The sequence below is a fragment of the Conger conger genome, chromosome 8 (genome assembly GCF_963514075.1).
Source record: "Conger conger chromosome 8, fConCon1.1, whole genome shotgun sequence".
NCBI lineage: Eukaryota > Metazoa > Chordata > Actinopteri > Anguilliformes > Congridae > Conger > Conger conger.
Window position 1 is genome coordinate 17,376,557 of NC_083767.1, and position 23,602 is coordinate 17,400,158.

Here is a 23,602-nt window from a genome sequence, read left to right on the forward strand (position 1 = left end):
ATGATTACAACCGACATTCAGTGTCATACCCTCTTGTCTTGATGCGATTGTTATTGTGAATATTACTAATAATGTTACCTGCAGAATTGTTTTTGTGTCCACTGTTCATGTTCATGAATCGTGAGAAATAAAAGAAATCAATCAATCAATCTGGCATAATTGCTTTTAAATTAAGATGCTATTATGCTGATATGATTCCACCATATTATTACTTTGACATAATTTTGATATTGCTTACTGTTATTAAAAATGTAGGCCTATTTCTGTATTTAGATGACGATTGTGCTGTTGATGACGAAGATAATCACATACGAAAAACAAATAGGCCAACATAAATAAACAATGGGAATAGCTTAATATATGTATTTGCTCTTTATGTATGAGACAGTATACTATGCTGATTATGGCGGTGATGATGATGGACATGATAAACCATTCAATTACAAAGATTAAAACTTTATTCATATAAAATAATAGCTGACATAAAAGTAACGTATTTTAAGTTTTTTGGGTTTTTCCAAGTAGGCTATTAGCCTATTTATTGACTACCCAGGCTCCCTTCGGGGCTGGATACGGGACAACGAGTCCCAGTTGTCTCCCCGTGTCTGCGGCCCTGTGTAGAGCAACAATATTCCAGACATAATGTGGTTGAGAAATCATCCCACAGTCGACAAAAATGAACTATTGAACTATTGAAAACTATTGAATTCCATTCAAGAGATGGAATTACTGCTGGAACAAAAACAAGAGTACGAACATAACATACAAGCCAGGGATTCCCTAAGTTTTGTTACTTTGGCATCGAGAAAGAAAAAGAACGCGCGCAGCATGGGATTAGTGGTATGGTTCTCCTCTAGGACCAAGAAATTGGGTTCTCGGGTTTTCGTCAGTCCGAGGCATTATGACGTTTATGTGTAGCGTTTATGGAGGCTCGTGCTGCAGTTCTATGAAAATGGCGGATATGGTGACAAGCAGATTAGCAAAGCAAAAGGAGACGACCAGTGACAAGGAGAGTGGGACATATCTTGGAAATAGGACTGCACGCTCGGTGAATAGCGGCAACACTCCAGAGATGACTGAAACGTTAGGGTTTTGTGGAAGAAATGCTGTAAAAAAGGAGAGAGAGAACCATTCCGGTATGTAATTTTACTCGACAAACGAATGACGGAGCTGAGTAAGTTAGCGAATGAACAGCTAACTGTAAATTATAGCTAGACTATAGTTGTTAGCTAGCTAGTTAATTTAAGTTAACTAACTTATCCATAAGTGTCAAACGTTAGCTTAGTTAACTAACGCGTGCTGCAGTAACGTTATACTATAGGCTAGCTATAGATAATTATTGTGTTAGTTAGTTTTGAGGGTTTATTTTAAGTTAATATAACGTTAGAGTTCGCTTTTGAAGTTCAACTTGGACATAACCACTGACAGTTGCACTTGAATCGGACTGCAGATCGCTTTCTACAAGTGACTTATTGAGTATAAAGATATCCTGTAACCTGAATAGATTGCCAAAATCAAACATGAATGCCATGTATTCTAGTCTGCTGGCGAGTCAGTTAACGCGATATATTTTGCTAGCTAGCTAACAAGCTAGCATATTGAATACTTTTATCAACGGAATGTTAGATTAGTTATAGTAGTAGGTTACTATAGTCATCCAATTTGGTATCGTTAGCTAGAATTACTTCATTCGGCGACACCCATGGAGTAGGCGAAGTTGGGCGAAGAGGGGAAAAGATGGGACTCGGAGGCTGACCGAATGTTAGGTAGTAGTTAGTACTCGCTGCAAATGAATCTTCGGGTCCACTAACCCTTCTCATATATCTGTGGAGATGGCTAGCTATCGATAAATCTACCAGGCTCTCTCGTAACTGTTATGTATGTAACTAGCAAACATGCAATCCAGCACAGCCGTACCAAAGGTACAATTTATATGTCTGTGTGTATCGAATTAATACCACGATGGGTTGGCGAGCTACTGTCAAATTGGAGGGTAATCTCGCTTCATGCTTAAACGTATTTTGAACGACCAGCTTGAAGGCTACACGAAAAACCATTATGAGCTGGGCGTCATCGTGACTGTAGTAGGGGGTCATGTAAGGTAACAAGCATACCGAAGTCTAGTGCCATCAACACGAAAATGGGCGGGATTAAGGTGTTTTCCTGTTTTCTCTAATTCCTGATTGGGTCTCATCAACATTGTCTTGTAGACGTCACGATGTGGTCAGGCAACATGTAAACACAGAGCAGAAAGAGGAAAAAAACCCAGACGGAAGTGTAACCATCGATGTAAACCATTCAGCAGTTTCACTGTTGTGTCGTCAATTCATTTTGTTCGGAACTGTATTCAGTGCGTCTGTAATGTTATCTCAATTCCACTCAGTTAATGACAATATAAAACCAATTAGTCTGAAGCCGACATCAATCGACAGTAGCTAATTGAAACTTAAACTCACGGGGTTGCATAGCTGTAATAAACTAGACATTTTGTGCATTGTTAGTCATTGAGAGTAATTGTGTTAAGAAAATTCATGAAAGGATACAGTAGTATATATATGGATGCTTCTCTCCCCTCATCTCACCAATTTTGAGACGTGCACCTTGACAATGGCACAACTGTAAATGGTAAATGGCTGTCATTTACATAGCCTTTATCCAAAGCATGATGTTTTCAATTCACCCATTCACACACACTCTGTACAATACAATCCTGTACAATACAAACTCTGCCTCTAGGTCTAGTGGTGCTTGCTTAGTACACTCTGAAATCTGATGTGTTAAAAACAACACATCATTTGTCATTTTAACACACCTCCATGTCTAGTTAATGACAACACATTTCGAAGGTCTGTGTTAAGAAATCTCCCTTAGTAACACATTGGATACTTGTACAGCAAAAGTCATTAATGTAACACTGAATGTGTTTCTAGTAGGCCAAAAGTAGTAACACAAAAGGTGCCTTGAATATTAACGCATCCTTATTGAGAGTATACATATGAAAGTCACTTTAGCAAAAATCATGTGCCAAGGACTGAATTGTAAATTGTTGAGTATATGTAGCCTTATTAACTAATGCTGCCAAGCCTTAGCCTAATCCTCCGGTAGAATTTTTTTTCTGGGATTACTATACTCAATTCTAAACCCATGACTTCATCTCAAGAGCACAGAATAGAAGGTCACTGTGTTTATTACATCAACTGAAGGACAAAAGCACATCAGGGTAAGACTGAACACCTGTTCCTCCCAGTGCAATTAATTTATTTGCATTGCAAAAACACAAGTAATGTTTTCAGCCACTGTTGCTCCTCATCATACTTGGAGGCCATAAAACCACACTTAACATTTTCAATATTTCTGGCCTTATCCTTTTCAGCTATTTCCTGTTAAATTCCTTTAGATATTTGTTTTCCTGTCATGTGAACAGCTTGTTACCTGCATAGATCACCTGACACCAGGGTAGGTCACCTGACACCTGGCGTGTTGCACACTGTCCGTAGCATCGGTTTATTGTCTGAATACAGATAATTCATATGTCACATGCCGTTATCTGTTCCAAGTTATAATCTTTTCAACACAATTCACAGACTCAGAAAAAAATAAAACTGTTGAATCTATCGGTATCTCTAGAGAAAAAAGCAACCACACTCAGTTCTATGAGGCATTCAAGCCGTAGAGTGATGTTGCGATTTGTTGAGAGGGGTTTGGTTGGTGTGGAAAGCACTGTCGGTTGTAAAGGCTTATGCGGTGCAAAACAACAACTGCAGCTGATTTACAAAGACCCTTAGCACATGCAAAACATTTTAGCACACACCAAAAACAATGCAACAACCAATTATTTGTGCAAAACGTATACATAAACGTATATATGTGCTAAAAGGTTTTGCACTTGCTGTAGGACTTAATAAATCAGACCCTTAGTTTCAATTATATATGGCCATTCTATTGAGTTAATGAGCACTTCTGGCAAGAACTACGCTTTAGATTTCTAACCGCTAGGACTCTACCAATCAGTGTGTTTTCCCATAACTCAGCCTGAGGCTTTGTGGGAGCTCACCGAGGCAGTGCCACCAACTGCAGTTCAAGAAAAGCACATTTAAAGCCTCCTATGGATGCCAAGATTGAACATTTTGCATTTCGTCTGTGATTGTATGAATGTACTGACAGCAGGTCCACAAGAAGAGACAGTTATGCTACTTCCTCTTCCGTGCACACAACATGAACTTGGCAATGCGTTTCAGTATGTGGTGGGATAGTACAGTATACTGTATTCCACTGAGAGACAGGAGGTATGCGCTAATGTAGGTTTTAGGACAATTGTGATGGAAAGGGGCTTCCTGCTAAATCCATGGTTCTGCTATTTCCATGTTGTGCTCAGATCTTTCGCTGGTGCGATTCATTCGCACGGAGCTGACACGGGGATACTTCCTGGAACACAATGAGGCGAAGTACAAGGAGCGCAGAGAGAGGGTGTACACCTGCATGAGGATCCCCCGTGAACTGGAGAAGGTGAGTAAGACAAAGCAGAGTAAGACAAATGTACGCATACATACACATACACACACACATACACATAAGTGCACACATACACACACACATGCACGCATACACACACACATGCATGCATACATGCACACACACACACATGCACACATACACGCACACACACATACACGCACACATACACGCACACACACATGCACACATACATGCACATACCTGCACACATGCATGCACATACGTGCACACATACACACACATACATGCACATACCTGCACACATACATGCACGTGCACGCACACATACACATACATGCACATACCTGCACACATACATGCACGTGCACGCACACATACAGATACATGCACATACCTGCACACATACATGCACATACGTGCACACATACATGCACATACCTGCACACATACATGCACATATGCGCACACATACACACACATACATGCACATACCTGCACACATACATGCACGTGCACGCACACACACATGCACACATACCTGCACACATACATGCACACACACATACATGCACACATACATGCACGTGCACGCACACACACATGCAGATATGTGCGCACACACGTTGTGTCGCAGGCATGTCATTATCTGAATCTGATTAGATAAGTATATTGTAGGCACTGAAATTGGCATGATTGATTTAAAGATATTTATAGAGTCAGTCCAAACATAGTGTTTGATGTTTAGAAAGCAGTTGTGAAAGATGTCTTTCCAGATTTCAGTGCAGCTTATGCTAATAAATGTTCAGATTCTGCTTGTGAAATTATTTATTGCCAGCATAACAAATCTGTGTCTAAATCTGTTTTAAATAAATAATTTCTGTATCAAGAGATAGCTTCATGCGTAACTGAAATGAAATGAGTCTGAAATGCAGTAAAGGCTAAGTAAGCGGTCTGATATGCAGTGTGACTTTTAGTACATATGTATGGATTGATAATTGAAGACCCTTTAGTAAAAGACATCACCAGTTATACGCATTAGGAAAATGCAGTATATATCTTTTCTATTAAAAACAGGAGTGTAATTATAAACGAGAATTGATTGCATGTGATTTCACTGTTCTTTTCGGTTTTGTGAATACTCAGGTGTTGCTTTCACTAAATCCTATCTCTGTCTAAGTCCTTCAGGCTGCATAATGACCCATACAATCAACATGCTGTCATTCCAGTATATACACTTACTTGATATGAACTTTAATATACAAATAGTATACTTCAGGTATACATCAGTTCAGCATACTGTTTTATTCATGTAGGACTGAAGGGGTCTTATTTGAGTGTCTGGAACATTTCAGTAACGTTCACGCAATGTCAGGCAAAGGGTGGGAGGGGGGGTGCTGCTCAGTGCTGTCGTGATGCACCAGCCTCCACCGATACAGTATCCCTGCAGTGACTGGGAGCTCTCTCACCTTGTCTGCTCATTGAGAGCTGAACAAGGGAGCCTGTTGCCCAGAAGTGATCTGGTGACGGTTACATTTTTCCCCAGAGTCAAAGGCTGTGCACATGACAGGGTTTCAGTTATAGCTACGACTTGAACATTTACATTAACATTTCTTTGCCCTCAGCGGAGATCTTGCTCTTAATGCTAATGCTTTGACTGTACTCTTCTTGGGAAGTCTTGTCAGAACCTTGTGGGTGTACATAGAGAACAAGGGCATAGTCTCTTTTTCTTGATGGAAAAGACATTTGGTTCAATGTTTCCGCTGCTTCAGTTAGACTGCTTCAGACCATTGAATTAATCGGTTTTATCCCATTCTCCACCAGAGGGAGCTAAAGTCCATGGTACATTTTATTCAGGTCCATGAAAACTTAACAGACTTGACGCTAGAAATTCCTGTAGGTGACTTCCAATATTTTAGACTACAAGACATGCTCTGCTTAACTCTGCTAAAAGTAAATGTGAAGGAAGCCATTATCTGGGGAGAAAAAAATCTAAAATCCAATATGGAATTTGGAATGCATTTTAGTGATTCGTACATGGCAGAAGGCTTTATGTCAGGTGCGAACCAAACACAGCGCGTCACCTAGGTAACACCGTTGCTAAGCTTGAAGGCGGCAGCAAACTGTAGGCATGTTTTTTCAGCGGTAGTGATTGAAAGTCTTGCCACGGTTTGTTAAGGGGAAATGGATTGGGCAAAGTACTTGCAAATCCTAGAGGGAAAATTTACCACAGTCTGCTGAATATTTAAAACCGGGCAGAATTTTCACATTTCAGGGAAATAATGCAAAGTACCTGAGCTATATTGGAGTAACTTAATGAGACAAAAGTGAATGTCACTCAGAGACCCAATAAAATGTGAGACAGTTGAGTTCAATTAATTAAATGCAAAGTTTGCAAACTTGGTGCGACTTATTCAAAAAGTGATAGTAATGTAACAAGACTCATGGCTTTAATTGCTGCCAAAGGCACTTCTGCTAAGTATAACCTCTGTAACTGGACAGTGACCGTATTGTTTTTGAGTGTTTTTGCAAGGTTTTTTTTCTTCTGATATTTAACATCTCTCAGCCATAGAAGTGTTTGAGTAAAATGTATTCCCTTCGTATTTTGCCGTTGCTATCCTTTGAATTTCATCAAGTACTGAATATTTACACTCAACGGAAACGGAATATTTCGGAATCGACAGACTGGAGAATAAGCCCTTTGTCTGTTGATCAGTAAGGCATTGCTTTGAGTTTAAAAATTAAGCCTCATGCTTCTGTAGACTCTTTGAAAGCGAAGGTGCACTGTCCTGGTTTTCTATTCGATCCTCACGATGTGGGTACATGTCTTATAAATAAGGAATTGGCTTTCACCTGACTGGGCAGCAAGGATTCCAGTTTTGATGAAGATGTGACCTTGTGTGCTGAAATGTTTTTCTCTAGCCTGTTTCGGCTGTGCTTCCTGAATGCTGAACGGGCTGACATGCCTTCGGTTCGGGTGTTGCAGAGACGCAGACTAGACCAGATGCTGCAACCTGCCATTCAGTTGTGTCTTGTGTGACTGTAAAATATTGTCTACACTGACATTAGCTTCCTGCTGTAGGTTTCTACAATTGTAGTACATTTGTTTTAATTTACTTCATTCATATCTGAGTGTCATGTCTGAGTTGTAGCTATATCGGGGGAAGATTTGTGATTTTTCTTGTCCAGTAGCTAGCATTTTCAGTTTAGTTGGATGAATGTACACAATGTATGTAGTACATACATTGCGCAGTGCCTTGTCATAGCTGCGCAGTCGCTTGTCATAGCTGCACAGTGCAATGTCATAGCTGCGCAGTGCCTCGTCATAGCTGCGCAGTCCCTTGTCACAGCTGCGCCCTCCCTTGTCATAGCTGCACAGTCCCTTGTCATAACTGCGCAGTCTCTTGTCATAGCTGAGCAGTGCCTCGTCACAGCTGCGCAGTGCCTCATCACAGCTGCGCAGTCCCTTGTCACAGCTGCGCAGTCCCTTGTCACAGCTGCGCAGTCCCTTGTCACAGCTGCGCAGTGCCTCGTCATAGCTGCGCAGTCCCTTGTCACAGCTGCGCAGTGCTTGTCATAGCTGCGCAGTGCCTTGTCATAGCTGCGCAGTGCCTCATCATAGCTGCGCAGTCCCTTGTCACAGCTGCGCCCTCCCTTGTCATAGCTGCACAGTCCCTTGTCATAACTGCGCAGTCTCTTGTCATAGCTGAGCAGTGCCTCGTCATAGCTGCGCAGTGCGCAATAGCTGCGCAGTCCCTTGTCATAGCTGCACCGTCCATCTTCATAGCTGCTGCAGTGAATTGATTCGCTGGCAGCTTGTAGACCGAAAAATATGCTGTTGTCGTAACATGCGTAACATACATTTGGGACTGTATAGCATGCTCTGTCACCGGAACAACATTCTTCTACTTGTGAATGTACTGTTAGAAAATATGGTAATTTCAATTACTTATTAGAGTGCAAGGGGTCACATCTGGCCATCACATGACCACACTAAGAAATCTAATATGGTGACCAAATTGCAAAACAAAATCTAATAAATTAGCGTCATGGCACAGACATTCGGTGCACAAGTTCTTGACAAAGCACAGCTTGTTTCTACTTTCTGTCTGCTGTTTGTGCCAGTTGGCCTTTCCACCATTTTGAAAAGTGAGCATATTAGCAAAATCAATAGGCCTTTCAAAGCACTACTCGATTCATACTACAAAGAACTTTGGTGAAGTGACACCATAGCCACCAGTCATACACCATACAGTGCTGCCAGGTTTTTATATATTACTATTTTAGTGTAATTTTTCTGATTTGTTTCTGATTCTGGGTTTTGTGCATAAGAAAAAATATGTTTTCTATTTTTATTTTATTTCATTTTTTTTCAGAAATATTAATATTAGCATATCAGCTTCAATATTTTGCCAGTCATTTTCAGTTCTCAAACAGCACAAATTCTTCACTATCGAGACCCCTTGCAATAATGTTCATATTTGAAACCAGGCCACAATCTCCCTGAGTCACTGGGTTGAGAAAACCATGGTGAGTTACTGCTGAGTTCAGTGTTTTTTTCAGACTTTAACCGTGTTGACAGAATTGGATAGTTTTTGACTATGCTGCGCTTACATGCTGTAATGTCTGTGGAAAACAGAAAGTTGCCCAACCGTTTGGGCTTGTCTGCTGGAAGAGCCTCTCGCTCTTGGGAAACCTATGGATTTGCGGCAGTGCCGTGGACACTGACACAGTGAGAGGGGGGGGGGGGGGGCGGCTGCGGCTGCCGGCAGAGGTACAATGCTTTACCTGTCGGCACTGTGTTTTCCCTTTCAGCTGATGATTTTCGGCATCTTCTTGTGCCTGGATGCCTTCCTGTACGTGTTCACCCTGCTGCCTCTCCGGATGCTGCTGGCCTTCACCCGGCTTCTCATGGTCCCCTGCTGGGGGCTCCGGTAAGTGCTGCTCACACCGACCATCCACTCCAACTCACACACTGACCATCCATTCCAACTCACACACCGACTGTCCACTCCAACTCACACACCACCATGTTGACTCACCCTCTGCCTGTGTTTATAGTCCTTAAATTTGGGTTTCAAACTGTACAGTTGACACACCTGTAACTCTGGCAAATTAAACATTCATGTGGAAATGGGGATGTTGGTTAATGAGCATTTTCTCTGCTAAATAAACAACACACAAACAAGGGGTGATCCGTTTAAGGCTTTTGTGCCATTAATGCTATTCATTATTTAATTAGCTCTATTGTGTCTTTAGCTGACATTTGTTTAAGCACCACCTACAGCCACAAACTGCAAGTTTGCTGTACTAAAGTACAGGAGTGTAAGCTAAAAAAGCTGTCCGAAAGCTAAAACAAAGGTAATTGGTTGGAACAAAAATCAGCAACTGGCCCTCCAGGACCGGAGTTCAGTGCTTTTACCCTCCTAATTAAAATAGTATTTCCTGTGGCTATGTGAGCAGAATTACGGTGGTATTCAGTAAGGGAAAATGCTACATTTCCACATGTAGTTGTCGCACTTCTCATACAGTATACGTTGTAATGTAAACATTATGATTTATTTTTTTATATATTATATATTTTTTTTTATATAATGCGGCCACACATCTCGTCGAACTGAGTCAGTGTGCTAGATGTTGCTTAGGGTCCCTAAAGTAGCCATACTGCTCTGCTTTCCTGCAGAGTCCAAGGTCTTCTGTCTCTCTGAAAAAACTGTGTGAGGAGTCACCGCCCTGCCCAAACCAGCTTGGATATAGATTTTCACAGCTACATCTTAAATCCCTCATTATGCACAGTTGTAAGGCTACACTGTTGTATATGCACTGTGTAATATGATTTTTCACTCAGAGTAATGGCTGTTTAGATATCTTGCCATATTCTTCTTATGCTTGATGACACATTTGAATTACTTAAATATGTAGCAAATGTAGGGAGGAAGGAACTGTCTGCGGCATGTTCTGGACCGGTGTACCCTGTCTTCTGAAAAAGTATCAGCCTTTCCTGAAGGATATGAGGTGCTCTACTGCCACTGTAGTTCAGTGGTACTGTATACTTAAGTTATGCATTCCTAAACTGTAGCTATGCATTTTAGATATGCGTATAATTTAGTTTAGTTGTGCTGCTGGACTATTGCCGTCCAACACAATAATATATTTGTTCTTATGTAGCAGCTGTGTACTTGTTTTTCGGTTGCTACACTGGAGCTGTGATCTTGGACTGTAGCTGTGTGAGACGACGGTGTTATTGGGGCACCTCGGAAGTTAAATTTGCGAAATTGAGCACTGATAAGCCACCCGTGTGGGCAGCTCAGTCTGGGTCCATGCAGAGCCTTGTTATGCAGTAACATTTTCAGGGTTAAATCACCTCTTTTGTTATCAGACTCATTTGTACTCTGTTAGAGTTGAATTAACACTGTTGGTTTTACTGTGTGCCGGAGCCTGTGCTCGTTTATTTCCCTTACTCTCACTCTTACTGCTATTTTTCAAAGGGTGCATTTTCTCCCACAATGCATCAGAGATACAGTAAAACTCATTTATAATGATACAGGTAGCAACACGATAAATAAATAAAGAGTAAACAAATTCTATTTCAGCAAAATTCTTTTAATACTCCAAAAAAAATCCTAACAACCAATATTTCTCTTGTTTTGAGTGTGAATAATTTGTATGCCCTTGAGAAATTTGCCTTGCCTGAAATGTTGCTGTTAAAACCCAGCCGTAAGAACGGTTTGATGAATGTAGGTTTCCCCGGATAAGGGAGCGTGCTGAGCCAATTAATAATGCAGCCCAATAAAGATTATGCGTACGGCAGCAAAACCTCTGAAACGTGTTGCACCTGCTGATGCGCTTGATCCGTGCTGTGATGCTGCAGCATCCGGCCCGATTACGTTAGTCTCGTCCCTACGTCTCCATCTCCGGGGATGCCTATAGGCATCTTAGTACCAGCCTTTTCTACAAAAAAGCAACGATTGCGTCAGTCTGATTTGAACTGCAGGGGCTCTAAAACTGATCTGGGATCAGTTTCAGACCATCAGAGTGCCTGCTCGGTGCCCACACCAGACCTGGGTTAAATATGTCATTGTTTTGGTTAGGTCAACACTTTTGTATGCTTTACTGAGCTTGTCTGGTGTATTGACATACTCTCAAAAACGGCAAGCCCTGCCTTCTGGTTGCACCAGGCAAGATCAATCAAGCACAGAAAAGTATTTGAATCTAAAAATACAATGTGTTTGACCCAGGCGTGGTGCATGCACACACACACATGCAGTTGAAGGTACCCTTTGATGTAGAACGTCTTACATCCGCGTGTTCTTCCCCACAGTGGAATTGCTAATTGTCTCTACCTTGGTTCCCCTGCTCCTCGTACGGTTGTGGATTATGACTTTGGAAGCGAGAGGCAGCCCAGGGTACTGTCCCCACAAAGTAGTAAAAATGATCTGTTGGGCCCTTCCTGTAACCATGCTGTACAATCACTTCTCTCTTGCTTTTGGAGTGTTCACTAATCCGCCAAATAACGATAACGTGTAGTGTGTCAATTTTGTAAGCTGGAAAATAAGACAATTTCTGAACACCGCAATTTGAGGTCTGACATGGCACGTCCGTTCTGTACTGCATGTTCACTTCTGATTGTGCGCCCCCTGGGCAGTCACACCTGATGATATGGTGAATATAGACAGAATATAGACAGTGTGGTAATTACGCAATGAACACGGTCTTCAAATGACCCGTATCTAATCCTCCCTCTAGTGGGCAAAAACTCGTTTAAAATCTGAACTGAATAAAATACTGTAAATGGTGGGGCTTCTGTTCACTTTTCATTCTGTTCATTATTGATGAATTAACTTTAAAAAAATGTCCATCAAGCCCATCAAGAAAGCACTGCTACACTGTACTTTCAGAGTCTAAGACTTTTGAGTACCTGCTCGTTTCGTTTAATGAAGCTCTGAAATCAGGTCGTGAGGTGCAGTGGCGACTGAATTCCCTTCTCTGTAGCTAATGGTGTCCTGAACGTGCTGTAACTCAGCCTGATAGTCAGACAGGTTCAGGAGCCTGTATATTGCAGTGAGAAATCTCTGAGGAAGCTCTGTCTTCACACTTTTTGTTTTGTGCCCGTGGCTGCAGCTGCTGGTAAGGAGACCGAGACTGCAGGGTAATTTAGGACAACAACGCATTAAATATTTCGCAGATAAAGATGTGTGGGCCTTCCTCAAGCAATTTCTGCAAAACCAAAGTGAATAAAAAATGTAAGAAAATAATGTATTTTTCACCGATGTTTGTTTAAAGTGTTTGAAACTGACTTGAAGCCTCCAGAATCAATGGGGGCTTTAAAGACCCAGTGCAATCAAAATCATTTTAATGGTTATATTATACATGAATTCTTAACACGCTTTTCTGAAACCATCCCTCGTGTTCTCAAAACTCTAAACAAAATGCACAATACCATTAACTGCGCTGGAAAAACTTGGAGTGTTGACCCGGTCCCAGCCCCTACTGTGGAAACTTTGTCTTGAGGAGAGTCCGTCCTCAGCGGGCAATCCTTTGGAGCCGCTGCTTCACTTTGATTCATGAAGCGAATAACAACTGCGGAATCAGGCGCTAGATCATTGTATGATCTCAGCAAAGGACACTGTACAGCAGTGGTTCCCAAACCTCTCCTCCCCCAGCCAGTCCAGGTATTTGATGTGTTCCACAAGAAGGACACCTGATACAACTAATGAAGTCCTTGGGTAGTTGCATTAGGTGTCCTTGAGATGGAACACATCGAATACCTGGACCTGGCTGAGGGTACTCGTGGAGAGGTTTGGGAACCACTGCTGTTGAACATAGATACTTAAATCCGGCCCTGGTTTTCTTTTCTCCTAGGTAATTAACTGAACGATTAATGGTACGGATTGGCCAGACTGACTTCACAGCTGACTCCCAGGTAAAGGGAGGGTGGAAAACCACTGGTTCTAATCCCTTGAGGATGATAATTTGAGTAACCGGGCCATAAAATGACACGGTATACTGTATATGTTTGTTACAGTATTCTACCACCAGATGGCACAGCTGTGCTTGTGCACTGCTGAAGAGAGCAGTCATTTCCTCATTTATTGTAATTAAGCCCGGAAAGATGGCAGAACCATTACATAGTATGGACACATCACAGAAATTAAATAAAATAGAAACTGGCTGAGGTTTTGTATATTCCTTCATTGCCTTCTGAAACAGGACTGCGTATGCAGCTGCTTAAGCTCCCAACGATGTAATGAGTGTTTTCTGTGCATGGCTGATGATGGAAAAATACCAATATGTTCTTTTCATGTTGTACTTTCTGTTCTGTATATTACACCACTGATCCTATTCCTCGAGTGCTTCTGAAGCTCGGTTATAGCACAGATGAGTATTTCTGGTGATTAACTAAGCAAACTAAAGTACACTATTTAACATGATAGTGTCAGGATTCTTTTATCCTTTTCGGTGGAATGAAATGCAGGACGATGAAGAACACACTGACTTCTCCCGAGAGGATTTAGGTTTATGTGCAATGCTCAAGGGAGAGACAAACCCGGAACATTCTGGCCATCTGTTCTGAGAATATCCCTGAAGACTTGAGTGTGCGGTGTGCTTAAATGCAGTCCTTGGTCATACATATCAAGAGTCGAGAAGTGGCTAGGCAAGACAGCATCTCTGTGGGGACCCTGGCTGAGAGATTTAGCAAGGGTGTGTAAGATCCCTCTTACTGACACTATAGAGGTGTTATCTAGACACCTAATGTATTATATACAGTATATATTAATGGTACTGATTAAACTGGGGATTTATCAATAGTAACCCATGGATATACTCCTTTGACTATTTATGTTGCTCTTGTTGTGGTGCTTGTGCATTTGACACTGCTGTCATTATTTCATTAGTTCCATAAATTGCCATTATTAAGGGTCCAGATTCTTTAAAATATCAGAAAATAAAACCCAGGGAAGGCGTTTAGTCAGACAACCTAAACAAAACCAAGTTAGCGGCTTACAAAGCTGAGTCATAAGTGCTCAATACATCCACCGGTAGGTTTCCTCCAGCTTACGTCTTACATCAGCGAAGAAGCAGGCTCTTAAAATACCTGCAGAGCATACCCTCGGTTAACCCTCCTCAGTTGAGGAGTCTGCACTGCCCAAGCCTGCTGAAAAAAACAGCTCAAGCTAGGTTCTGAAGCATTTGGTAGTTGGTTGACCAGTATAGACCAATTCCATGCTTAACATGGTTTGACCAGCTCAAGCTATGTTTAGAAACGACTGGTAGTTGGTTGACGGTGGATGTCAGAACGGCAGAGTCTCTGACCTCCTTCAAGCGCAGACTGAAGACTCTTTAGGCTGCACCTTTCCCTCCCCAACTCACCACCATGATTAGCCTTAGACTATAATGGCACTTATGTATAGATATTGTTACTTGTATAGGTATTGTTTTTATTGGCTGTTGTATTGTTGTATTCTAGCTGCCAACTGTGGTATGCTAGTTTGAAAGTTGATTGTACTCTTCAAGGGTTCTGATTTTCTGTATGTTTACACTAGGACTCGGAACTGTACTGTCCTCTCAGGTCCTCTTTGCACTTGTTCTTGTGTTTGATTTGCACTTTGTTGTACGTCGCTCTGGATAAGAGCGTCTGCTAAATGCCACTTAATGTAATGTAATGTAATGACCAGTTCAGACCAGCTCCATACTCAACATGGTTGCGCAGCTCTAGCTATGTTTAGAAACCATTGGTAGCTGGTCATTTCAAGCTGGTCAAGCTGGACTTTACACCAGGGAACCCACTTCCTGGAGATCTACCGTCCTGTAGGTTTTCATTACAACCCTAGTTTGGCACAACTGATTCAACTTATCAGCAGCTCAGTGCTCCATCTAGTTCTTTAATGAGGTATGCTGAGGTTGGAGTAGCAGCCTGCAGGAGAGTAGATCTCCAGGAACAGGGTTGGGCAGCTCTCATGTACAGTATGTGACGGAGCGTGGGAAAGGCTCACGTGACGCACTGTGTGTTTGCCCAGTCGGTCACGTTAGTGGCCTGTGTGTTGATGTTCACAAATGGCCACTCTTCCCGCGCCATGCGGAACAGATCAGATGACACTCTCATCGCCCAACGGACCACACTGCCCAACGGCGAACAGGCTGTGCCTTTGCCCTCCGCAAAACACACTCAGCTGTTCATGCTCATCAGAGTTAATCAAGTGTTATGCTGTTTACTGATGGTTTTCTTTGGTTCTAGATTTTTTTAGCTTTCTTTGACTCCTGATATTAAGTCTCTCCCTCTCTCATCTCTCTGTCACTCTCCCTCCCTCCCCCCTTCATTCTCGCTCACTCTTTACTGTGTGTGTGTGTGTGTGTGTGTGCATATCTGAATGCATTTATGTGTATTTGTGACTGCATGTGTGCGTGTGCTTTTGTCCCTTTTTGTGTGTGTGGGTGTATGCATATGCGTGTGTTTTTGTGAATGTGCGCGTGTGTATTTGTGTGTGTGCATTTGTATTTGTGAATGTGCGTGTGTGTGTGTGTGTGTGTGTGTGTGTGCATGCGTGTTTATATTTGTGAATGTGTGTATGTGCGTGTTTATATTTGTGAATTTGTGTGTGCGCTTGCGTGCGTGCATGCGTGTGGATTTGTGAATGTGTGTGTGCGTGTGCATGTCCGTGTATGTGCGTGTGTGTGTTTTCAGCGGGTCTCGCCTCCTGCAGCCCGCCCAGGTGTGTGACATCCTGAAGGGCTTCATCCTGGTGCTCTGCTACTTCATGATGCATTACGTGGACTACTCTATGATGTACCACCTGATCCGGGGCCAGTCCGTCATCAAACTCTACCTCATCTACAACATGCTGGAGGTACTGGAGTCCTCGTCGTCCTCTCTCTCTGACATGCCGAGGTGTTGGCGGTTACGTAGGTCACACCCGCGGGACAGCAGTGCCACTCAAGAGCATGGGGGAAGCGTCAGCAAAAGCCAGACCAAATGGTGGTAGCTTTCGCTAATGCTCTGAACACTGTACTGTCAATTACACTAAATTGTTGTTTGTTTAGACCAGTGGTCCTGGAGATCTACCATCCTGTAGGTTTTCATTTCAACCCTAATTTGGCACACCGGACTCTACTAATTAGCAGCTGAATGCAGATCTGTAGCTCTTGAATTAGGTGTGCTTTATTAGGGTTGGAGTGAAAACCTACAGGTTAGTAAATCTCTAGGAACAGGGTTGCCGCTGGTTTAGAAAGGAGAACAATTACAAAGTCCCTCAGGTTTAAATTTGATATTGAATGTTATGCCCAGACCTCTTCACATTGTAATTGAATGAACACCACTGATTAGGTCTAGTGCACTTTCTAAAATGCATGTACTCTTACTCTGATGTAGTTGAAATGAAAGATGACTGTAATTGAAACTCGTCCATTTCAACGGGGCCCGATTGAGCTTGTTTCCCAGCCGTTTATTTGACGCACGAATGTGAAACGAACGGCAGTCTTTTCTGTGAGTCACGCGCTCCGTTCTCTCCGACGCAGGTGGCCGATCGTCTGTTCTCCTCTTTCGGCCAGGACATACTGGACGCTCTGTACTGGACCGCCACAGAGCCCAAGGAGAGGAAACGATCCCACATAGGGGTGATTCCTCACTTTCTAATGGCCGTGCTTTATGTGTGTATCCTTTTTACTGTGAAGCCTTGTGGGAGAGGCCGTATACTACGCAGCAGGGAATCATCAAATCACGGCCCTCTGTCTTAGGACTGCTGCTTTTCCACCCTCCCTTTACCTGTGAGACAGGTGTGAAGACAATCTGGCTACTCAGTCGAACAAATTGGTCTGCTAATTACCTGGGAGAAAAGAAAACCACAGCCAGATTTGATGATGGCTGCTTCAGAGGTTTACACCTCGATGTGTTGTGTGCTGACAGAAGTCTTTGTGTTTTGCTAGTACCCCCATCTCCTCAGAACTGAAAGGGTTAAGGCGACATCAATCAATCACAGAACAACACTGAACACAGATTCACCATGAACATTGGCTGTGTTCGAAACCACATACTAGCATACTACTCATATTACATTTCAGAGTGATTTTAATTGAGATGTAGTACGATTAGTATGCAAAGTATACGGTTTCACAGCCATATTCTCTAACTCTGACATTATGTAAATGACACAAGTGGAGTTGCAGTTTTCCTCAGCCGTTGTTTCCCAGTCCTTCATGCCATTTTGATTATGGTGCAGGCCACGACGCTCAACGTGGCGTTCAACTCCCACAACAAGTCCCTGCTCACCATCATGATGTCCAACAACGTGAGTATCTCATTCCATGGCAGAGAAACGTTGTGGTCTTGGGGCTGGAAAAGTATTTGCAGTTGCGTTTTTTTTATTTAAATATCGGATGAAATCCATAATTAATGAGCCCCCACAGTGTTGGAGTCCGCCACGTGATTACATTTCTGCCACTTGGCACTAAAAATAGTCTGTACTAAGCAGGGCGTTGGGAAGGGTTGGTTTTGTGGGAGGATGGCACTGTGTTGCATAAGGCTGGGATTACACCAGGAGCGGAGCAAACGTGGAGAGGAAGTGAAGCGTGTGAGTCGCCGGATGTTATTTATGCCAAAAGCGTTGTTCGCGTGGTCCACTGGCCCATTCTTCTGGGCTGCTCAGTAACTATTGAAGTGTCAGAGTGTAGCGTGATTTAGAATTTGTCAAAACCGCACACCATGCGCATACTACGTGTATGTGTGTGTGCAAACAGGTTTGGGTTCACTAGCCAGTGGGACAGCTTGAAGCTTGATCGCATACAATGTGTTCTGATAAAGGCTTGCTAACTTTACATGGTTGCCTATTCTTGACCATTATTGTTCATGAAAGTTAATATCACAATTTGTATTATTATTCACACTGCACTTACTGCTTGCATTTTTTTAAACTGCGTGAAGTACTTTTATAAGTATCTTTAATGAGCAAAGGTATTTCCCTTGTGGGCAGCTTATTTACTGTATTTCAAGTTGAAGTAACTTGTTACTTTCTGAAACCACTCTTCATGTCGATTAGCCCCACTATTGACACATTTCAGTGCATAGGCAAAGACTGTTGGCATGGGTGTTTGGCTTAAGGTCTCCAGGTCATTGGAAACTGCTATTTACATAAACCTCTGTTCACTTGGTGATAAGATAAGAGCATATGTAAACAGCAATGGCTATTGGCAAATGCAGGTAACATCCTTTGCTTTAGTGCAGAGTTGGAGTGCCCCGTTATCTCAATGAATTAATTAGCCTACATCGTGCAATACCAGCTCAAACAGCTGTGGCAACTTCATCCCAGACCTTTTCTTTTTTTTCGTCCTTGTAAAAGGCACTGGACCACGGCTTGTGTAATCCGTTCGCATGAAAGTAGGTATAGCACAGCTACTATGTTTCTGGTGTAATTCTGGCCTACATCGGATCCATAAGGCCACTACTAAATGTAAAACATATTCGTCCCTTGAAAACAGAATAGAATGTACCAATGCTTTCCGGGGGGGGGGGGGGGGGGGAAACGCCCTGTTCATTACTATTCCGTCCACAGATTGGATACTGTAAAATATCATTAAAGTACACCCTTTGAAAGCTAGGGAGTGATTGAAGCCTTTTGTAGCCACTCCAATTAGAACAACCCCAGTGTTCATTTTGTCCCATTCAAACAGTCTCAATGGATGCTATCTATATAAATAAAGATCTCTTTGTTTAGAATCGTTTAGGCACTGCAGAAAACCAGCTGTGATAGCATGATGATCTATTGCCTCATAACAACTTTCCGAAGTGCTTTATTCTTGCGCTTACTGTAATTGCGAACATGTCGCTTGCCACAGTTCAGTTCAAAAGACTACAATTCAGGAAAATGATTTCTACTATGCTTGTGTAATTTTGTTCTTAGCTGTGTATTTTCTGAACCATTGAACAGTCATGTCCATCTGTATGAAAGACAAGTAGCATTTTATTATTTTATTTGCTTGTAAGAAATTTGCTAAAAAAAAAAAACCCCAAAAAACATTAGCAGGAGGTAAAGAATTGCCCTCTGAAACAATCTTTGGCTAGTTTTTAATTAAATTAATTTATGTCTTATTTTCTTTCAGTTTGTGGAGATAAAAGGAAGTGTTTTCAAGAAGTTTGGGAAAAACAATCTGTTTCAGATGTCAAATAGTGGTATGTAAAAGCATATGTGACTTCTAGAGTATTGGATATGGTGAAAACATTTTTGTTTCACTGTGTAATGTTGGAATTTGGAACATATTGTGTGTGGTGGCATAATTTTATAATTTCAGAAGTATTTGTTCTGTAAAAGTGGCAATCTAGAACAGTCTATACCATTTAAAAGAGCCTATTGAAATTGTAATTTTGTAAGTTACAGTAGTTCTTTTGAAATGCTAATCCTATCTGCTTTGTATCCTCTTAAAACACATTGAAACATAAAAGAAATACCTGAATTTAAATGCATGTTTGCTGCATCAACCAGCTGTGTCCAGCCCTTTCCCCCGGCAATCTCTTTCAATGAAAGGAATATACAAGCACACTTTAATCAACCCATGGCTCATTTTCATTTACACCCACTTCTTGAGACAAGCAACTGATGAAGCTGTTCATATTTTTATTGGAAGTTTTTTAATAAGAGGCAGGGACAATTTTTCATTACATACACTCAGTGACCACTGTATTAGGTAGGCCTGAACACCAGCTTCTTAATGCAAATATTTAATTTGCCAATCATGTGGCAGCAACTAAATGCATAAACGCTGTTTTTCAGACCAAATGTCAGAATGGGGAAGAAATGTGATCTAAGTGACTTTGACCGTTCAATGATTGCTGGTGCCAGACAGGGTGGTTTGAGTGTCTCAGAAACCGCTGATCTCCTGGGATTTTCACAGACAACAGTCTCTAGAGTTTGAAGAGAATGGTCCGAAAAACAAAAAAACATCCAGTTCTGCAGGCAGAAACACATTGCTAATGAGAGAGGTCAGAAGAGAAGGGCCAGACTGGTCAAAGCTGACAGGAAGGTGACTAACGCAAATAACCACATTAATACATTACAACAGTGGCATGCAGAAGAGCATCGTTGAAAACTCTTATCTCTGATCAAACTCTCATCTCTGATCAAACCTCTTTAGTGGATAGGCTACAGCAGCAGAAGACCGATTGGTCTACTGAATACCTAATAAAGTGCTCACTGAGTGTATATTGGCATAAAATGAGACGCCTAATGGCCTGAGAAGGCTCTTCTTTTGAAGTATATGTCAACATCATCAGATGCTGTGAACCATTGGCCTAATCTGGTGTTTCAGTAAAACGTTTGTCATATTGCCTGTTGCCGTACATGACCGGATCAATTATTTTGCTTTGATTTCAGATATCAAGGAAAGGTTTACTAACTATGTTCTGTTGCTCATCGTGTGTCTGAGGAACATGGAGCAGTTCTCGTGGAACCCAGGTGACGGTCCTCCCCACTGCGGCCTTGAAAAACTTAATCTGAAATTGAATTGGATGCAGTTCCATCTCATGGTGCCATTTTGTGACAGGTCACTCACTTTACGACTACTAAAATAGATTTCTGTTCATCCATGCACTGTAAATCACAGACGTAAGCTGGACTGAGGCTTTAATGCAGGGCTACCCAGCCCTGGAGATCTACCATCCTTTAGGTTTTCATATTTTGGCACACCTGATTGTACTCAATAGCAGCTTGAGATGTTGAATAAGATGTGCTGGTGTGAAAACCTACAAGACTGTATACATCCAGGAGTAGAGTTCGACAGTCCTGCTTAAAAAAATTTGGCTGGTATCACCTAAGTCTGAGTCTGCTTGGCTTCATCACTCAACCTCCAGGAAGGTCGAGTGAAAACTACTGCAGTGAAATCACATGATCCTAGAGGTTGCCAGCTGAAGAAGTGTGAGGTGTCAGGTCTTCTCTAGAACTTTCTGCATAATATTTATGTTTCTATGTAACATTGTACATGGGAGCACCATAATTAATTGGACAGTGACACATTTTTTGTGATTTTGGTTCTGTACTCTAGCACTTTGAGTTTGAAAGGATACAATGGCAATGTGGTTGAAGACCTTTAATTTGAGGGTATTTTCATCCATATCGGATGGACCATTTCTAAATTATTTAACCTTTTGTACATAGTCGCCCCATTTTCAGGCATCTAAAAATATTGGACAGTTTTACAGAATGTAGAATAAAGTAATCATTTTGAATATTTACTCCCTTGCATGCAGTGAATTCTGCAACGCATAGACATCACCAGGCGCTGGGTATCTTCCCTGGTGATGCTCTGCCAGGCCTGTACTGTAGCCATCTTCGGTTCCTGCTTGTTCCATGGACTTTTGCTTTCAGTCTCCTCTTCAGCATGTAAAATGCATATTCAATTGGATTCAGATCTGCCGATTGACTTGGCCAGTCACGAACTTTCAACTTTTTGACCCTCAAAAAAACCCTTCTAGCAGTATGTTCGCGTAGTAGCAGTATGATGAAGTGCCGTCCAGTAAGTTTGGAGGCATTTGGTTTTATCTGAGCCGATATTTCTGTAGACTTGAGAATTAATTGTTCTGTCTGCAGTCACATCGATGAAGACAAGTGAGCCCTTTCCACTGGCAGCCATACAGGCCCAAGCCATAACACCCCCTCTACCACATTTCACAGATGTCTCATCTGTCCACAAGTCTTTGTTCCAGAACTCTTGGAGCTCTTTATTTAGTATAGCAAACTGTAATCTCGCCTTTCTGTTCTTTATCAGTGGATTGCATCTTGCAGTGTGTACCCTCTGTAGTTGTCCTAGTGTAGTCTTCTATGTGTAGTAGACACCTGCATCCAGTAGAGTGTTTCTGATCTTTTGGGTCATTGGCAGGGAGGGTTTCTTCACCGTAGAGAGCATTCTCCGGTCATCCACTACAATGGTCTTCTTCGGGTTACTGGGTCTTTTGACATAATTGAGTTCACCAGTAGTTTTTTTTCTTGTTAATAATGAACCTTGAATGACTTGGGCATGCCCAGGTTTTTTGCAATGTTCCTGATTGATTGATTTTCATTTCTGAGCCTTATGACAGCCAGCTTAATTTGCATCGACACTTTATCATGTTGTCACACCCCAACAGCAATTTCAAAAAGGCAAATCTAAAGTCTAGAATCATGACTAGACATCAACAGCTCTCTTCTGCATTCACCAACAACACAAATTTATTCACCTGCCTCACGAAACACATCTGTGTAGCCAATTCTACAAATACCTGTACTACCCTAAAATGGGGGACCATGTACAAAAGGTGTCGATACCTTCAAATTAAAGCTGACAGACTGCACTTCAACTCATTGTATCCTTCCAAAATCTTAGTGAACCAAAAATTGTCACTCTCCAATGAATTATTTTACATTTGGCCGAAAGGATTGCATATATTGAGTATTTCTTCATAAATGTGATCATTACATCTCTCATAGATTACATCTGTGGCTGGGCTGAGGGATGCATGGGTTACATTAAATCACATTACATGAAAGTTATTTAGCTGACGCTTTTATCTAAAGTGACTTAACGTTGATTAGACTAAGCAAGGGACAATCGCCAGCGGAGCAATGTAGGGTTAAGGGCCTTTCTGAAGGGCTGAGGGGTATTTTGGCGGTGAAGGGAGGTGGTAGGGGTGGACGTAAAGAACTGTCAGCCAGATAATGGCATGGCCTCGTGTGTCCTTTATAGACTCGTGTTAAAAAAGAGCATCACTTAAAGGACTCCAATCTGAAAGCTGGGGAGTATAACCTCTCCGTTACGGGCTGCACGTCTCGCTCCGCTGTGACGGTGAAGCCTTTGTAAACACATCGTTCCGAGTGATGGATCTCCTGTCTCCGCTTATCCTCAGATCACCTCTGGGTCCTGTTCCCCGACGTCTTCATGGTAATCGGCTCGGAGATTGCGGTGGACGGCGTCAAGCACGCCTTCATCACAAAGTTTAACGACATCACAGCCGAAGTGAGTATCCGACAGAGCCTCCCACGCCGTGGCTGACTTTGTTGGGACAAGAACTGTCCGTTTGACTGCACTAGGCGAGCTCTAATGAACAGCCTTGTCTGTTTAAATAGGGGAAACACATTTCCCGCACGCCATGGTGGTGCAGTGAATAGCGCTG

The 23,602-nt window shown here is 42.2% G+C and overlaps 1 protein-coding gene across 2 annotated transcripts in view; it reads left to right on the forward strand.

Moving 5' to 3' along the window:
- tapt1a (transmembrane anterior posterior transformation 1a) overlaps positions 1 to 23,602 on the forward strand; it is a 42,167-nt gene that overhangs the window by 808 nt on the left and 17,757 nt on the right. The window contains exons 1-9 of one of the 2 annotated variants that reach the window (XM_061251304.1): positions 916 to 1,136; positions 4,376 to 4,506; positions 9,289 to 9,407; positions 16,157 to 16,319; positions 16,987 to 17,122; positions 17,659 to 17,756; positions 19,564 to 19,633; positions 20,832 to 20,912; positions 23,336 to 23,445. In XM_061251304.1, the coding sequence (XP_061107288.1) occupies positions 947 to 1,136; positions 4,376 to 4,506; positions 9,289 to 9,407; positions 16,157 to 16,319; positions 16,987 to 17,122; positions 17,659 to 17,756; positions 19,564 to 19,633; positions 20,832 to 20,912; positions 23,336 to 23,445 (1,098 nt within the window). In that variant the 5' untranslated portion in view covers positions 916 to 946. Of the gene's footprint in view, positions 1 to 915; positions 1,137 to 4,375; positions 4,507 to 9,288; positions 9,408 to 16,156; positions 16,320 to 16,986; positions 17,123 to 17,658; positions 17,757 to 19,563; positions 19,634 to 20,831; positions 20,913 to 23,335; positions 23,446 to 23,602 lie in introns of those variants that run through there. The other variant, XM_061251305.1, reaches the window with a different exon arrangement.